Below are 3934 nucleotides of genomic sequence, written 5' to 3' on the forward strand. Positions count from 1 at the left end.
ACCACCACCACCACCAGAAGTGTTCACCACTGTATGTATAGTGTGAAACAAAAGATAAACATGAGTCACGTCACCCACATGAGTCTGCACATTACAAACAAAATGAAAACCCACTCTTTGAAAAGTGGCTCCAGTGAGCTGCTAGAGCCTAAAAATTCTGTAGGAAGGCTGCAAACCAGCAGTGACTAATTGTTGGAAGCAGCAGGTTGTGAACTCAGTGCTTACATACCATTATCTTTCAAGAAAACAGCATCCAGTAATGATACAGTTACATTATCTGTTATTTGGTGTTGTGCCTATCTGATCATTGGAAGTGCAAAGTTTCCTCTCTTTTACCTCTGTTCTTGGCCTCGATCAACTGCTTAGAAAAAAATATCTGCCTCTTGTACAGCGTGAAGCTTCAGCATGTTCACCAGGTAACTGTTAAAGGTGTCAGCCTGTGGTTTTTGGCTGACTATGTATCGTACGTTCAGTTTTTACAGCTTTTTCTCAGAAATCGGCTTCCTGCAAGGTCAGAAAATGATGCTATGACAATGCTGAGAGTAAACTGAAACAGTAACCCGTGGGCCGTATTTCTAAACAATGAAAGGGAAGTCATAAAACTCTATAAGCTACAGAGTGAGGTGATAACTCTCTACAGGTTCATCAGTACCAGTAACTGAGACTCCGTAAAAACTGCTTTAATCAAAAGATCTAAACACATCCTACGTTATTGATGTGTCGCTTTGAAAATAAACAATACAAAAGTTCTGCTTTTCATTTTGTTTTTCAATCAGTAGTTTTAAAGAAGAGTGGCCATAAAGTACTAAATAAGCACAAAAATACACATAAAATTGCAGGAAATATGGTGCACGTTTTATTGATTTGGTAAAGACTGTCCAGTTTTATTATGTGCGTTCCAAAGTAATGATCTAATTAAACAGACTATGTTTCTCCACGTCGCATTCAGCATTTCCTCTCTGACAAATACTACAGCTTGCCTTCGGCTTTATTTGAGTGCTGACAAATCAAAGACGTAATGCTTTACGCTAGCAAATAATTCGTATTTTCACTTGATGTCTGCATATTGAGTTTACATCGGATGGAAGGTGTTAGTTTGTTTGTTTGCTGGCTCACAGTTTTTTTTTCTTTTTTTTTTTTTTTAGTAAACCGCACTCAGTCTTAAATAAACAGGATGTGATGTGCATCCAGTTCCCGGTATGGTTTGCGTAACAGCAGGGAACTTTCCCTTACCTAATAACTTGTGTACTCCACTTGAAGGTTTGCGGCGAGCATTTTTCACACACATTTTTTCCCTTCTTTTCACACTAAAATGAACTCAGCGTTTACCAAATCCAGGTTTATTACGGATAACAACAAAATACATTCAACAATGAGTAGTTTGTCCATAGGACTTACATATTTTTTAAAAAGCAAAACACTTTTTCATTTTGTGAGTGCCCGAATTTAATGTGCATTGTCCCTGACAAAACATTTGCATTAAAAACACACGAGCTTTGATTTGGACACTTTTTAATCAGACTTTGCATCTGCAAACACTATTTTAAGTGCATAGTTTTACTCATCACTGTTATTCATCCTTTGCCAGAGACTTTAAATCACTCTGATTAAATACAGTAGATCCAAATGCAGTCTCTAAAGGGCTCATTGTGCTTTTAGATGCAAAATTCTAACTAAACATTTTTGTAAACTTTATGCCCCCAACTGTTCGTAAAATGAAAACAGAGCTACAAAGTTACATTGAACACAATTTAGGCTGCTTAAAAATCGCAGTGTATTGCACATCACTAATGTAGTGGCTTCTACATCAACATAAATTTATATAGAAAATGGCAGCATTATTATAAATACAATATTTAAATAGTTTTCTAACATGTAATAAATATACTACACAGTGAAACATATATACATATTTACATTGAATGAGGTGAGTGTCATAAATGCAACTTCTCCTGAAGAGCCACCTTTATCTCTTAGCTTCTTTGTCTTACACTTTCAGTTCGTAAGCAACCTCATCATAGCTTTTGAACATGGCACCAGTGCCTGCCCGTTTGCATCGACTTGGGCTTTAAGAAAACACAGACTGGTGTTCTTTAGTGATCACGGGCACGTTTGCATCCAGATGTAAGCAGTGGCACTGCAGCGTCCCTATCAGTCCACGAGGAAAACCCCGAATCCTGACTTAGGCAGCACCAGTTTCCAGTTTTCCAGTCCTCCCTCTGACACAGTCATCTGAGCTGACAGTTTCTCATCACCGAGCCAGCTCACAGTCCAGCACTTTCTGCTCACAGGGGCTGAATTTGCTGGAAGCTCCACCTCACAGGTGAACTTATCACCTATGCTCACTCTGAGTAGTCCTGTTTTGCACTGGAAGACGCACTCGATGCTAAGATCAACGTACATGAAGTAGTTCCCCTCCTGTTTTGGCTTCAGTGAATGCTGCCTTTGGTCAAACTCAAAGTTGCGTCCTACAGATGTCCAAGTGCCGTGGTTGACGTGAGCCCAGGACATGGTGGAGTTCCTCAACTTGACTGCAGGAGGGGACAAAGACATTTACTTTAGACATTGTTTACACCAGATAATATCAAATCTGACACTTCGTTTTCCTTCTAGTGCTTTCTGAACAGATTTGCTGGGACCACTAAGACCAATATTAATCCTTTGTCATTTAATATTTCTAATGCAAATGTAGAATCTTTATATATTTGTCCATGTTTTTGTCAGTGGAGACAGAAACGGGCAGGAAAAGAATCATTATCGCACCAAAGAAGTTTATCTTCTCTCTCTAACTTAATAAAACTGTCTTTATATTACATGTATGCATTTAACATATATGAGACTCACCTGAGGTGGGTTCCAGGTAGGCGTAATTCTGCGTCTGTTGGCAAAACAGAAAAGAAGATGTGGATTAAAATGTGCAAAAGCTCATGGATCAACTGGAAAAAGTATACAGCTAGATTGATTCTACAAATTTTATGACAGGAAAAAATAAATAAACAACTTTGCTTACTTTATTTGTTGGAGAAGGCGGGCCTCCTTCGAGTTTTAAGGGCCCAGCAACTTCAGGGATTTTGCGCATAGTCTTCAGGTCGGACCGCAGCTCCATCACAACCATCAGTCCTCCGGCGGTCAGAGCTGCCAAAGTCACAAACAGAGAAAGGACGGACACGACGAGGAAAATGTCCAAGCAACTTCCACGTCGACGACCGCTTTCCTGGAGCGACTCCACGTCTTTACTTTGCTGTCCCATTAATCGGCAGTAAGTTGTCCACTCAGCTTGTAGGTTCAGCGAATAAAACGCTAAAGGTGCAAGTGCAAGCTTTGGAAGTTTGGAAGTATAGCTCCAGCTGTCAGGCGGGTTACATCCACAAAGATGGTGCGCTCGGTATCACACAGCTCAGTTCGGACTCTTGGAGTGAATGTGTCCACCGTCGGCACCATGACGGCTTTTTATACTCTATTTTACGCGCATTCAGTTTCAGACAGAGAGGAAAAACGCGGAAGTCATGGGTTTCCCTGTCGCCTCCACACACACACACAGACACACACACAGACACACACACACACAATTACACGCCCCCTTCCTTCGCTGCTCTCAAGAGGTGAGAAAACTACAGGCACAGACTTTCCGCATCGCTACTCGCTGTTGCGCAATTGCGAGCCAAAGGCATCTGTGCGGTGGAAAACGAAAGGGACGAAAAATGCATTGCCTCCAGCTCACTACATTCCGACACAGGCAAACAAAAGGTTCAACACTTTGAACCAAGCTGGCAAAAGTGGCACAATGGAGATGATGATAGTCTGAAAGTGTTGCGCATTTGGACTTAATTTGGACTCGCTTGTAGGAGAGGTGTTTGTGTGGGCCTGGAGGGGATCAGATTGTTTTAGGGTGGAGCGGCTTCAAATTTCATTGCCTACAACAACAGCAAAGAAG

General features: G+C 41.1%; 1 protein-coding gene across 1 annotated transcript; it reads right to left on the minus strand.

Moving 5' to 3' along the window:
• Positions 1-1324: 1324 nt before the first annotated feature.
• LOC103362231 (uncharacterized) lies at positions 1325-3464 on the minus strand. Its single transcript, XM_008288532.1, has 3 exons — positions 3011-3464; positions 2845-2878; positions 1325-2531 (listed from the first exon to the last, which is right to left on the minus strand). Exons 1-3 carry the CDS (start codon positions 3248-3250, stop codon positions 2152-2154), a joined length of 654 nt encoding a protein of 217 aa, XP_008286754.1. The 5' UTR covers positions 3251-3464; the 3' UTR covers positions 1325-2151.
• Positions 3465-3934: the final 470 nt, after the last annotated feature.

The sequence above is a fragment of the Stegastes partitus genome, unplaced genomic scaffold, assembly GCF_000690725.1.
Source record: "Stegastes partitus isolate 25-593 unplaced genomic scaffold, Stegastes_partitus-1.0.2 Scaffold563, whole genome shotgun sequence".
Classification (NCBI taxonomy): Eukaryota; Metazoa; Chordata; class Actinopteri; family Pomacentridae; genus Stegastes; species Stegastes partitus.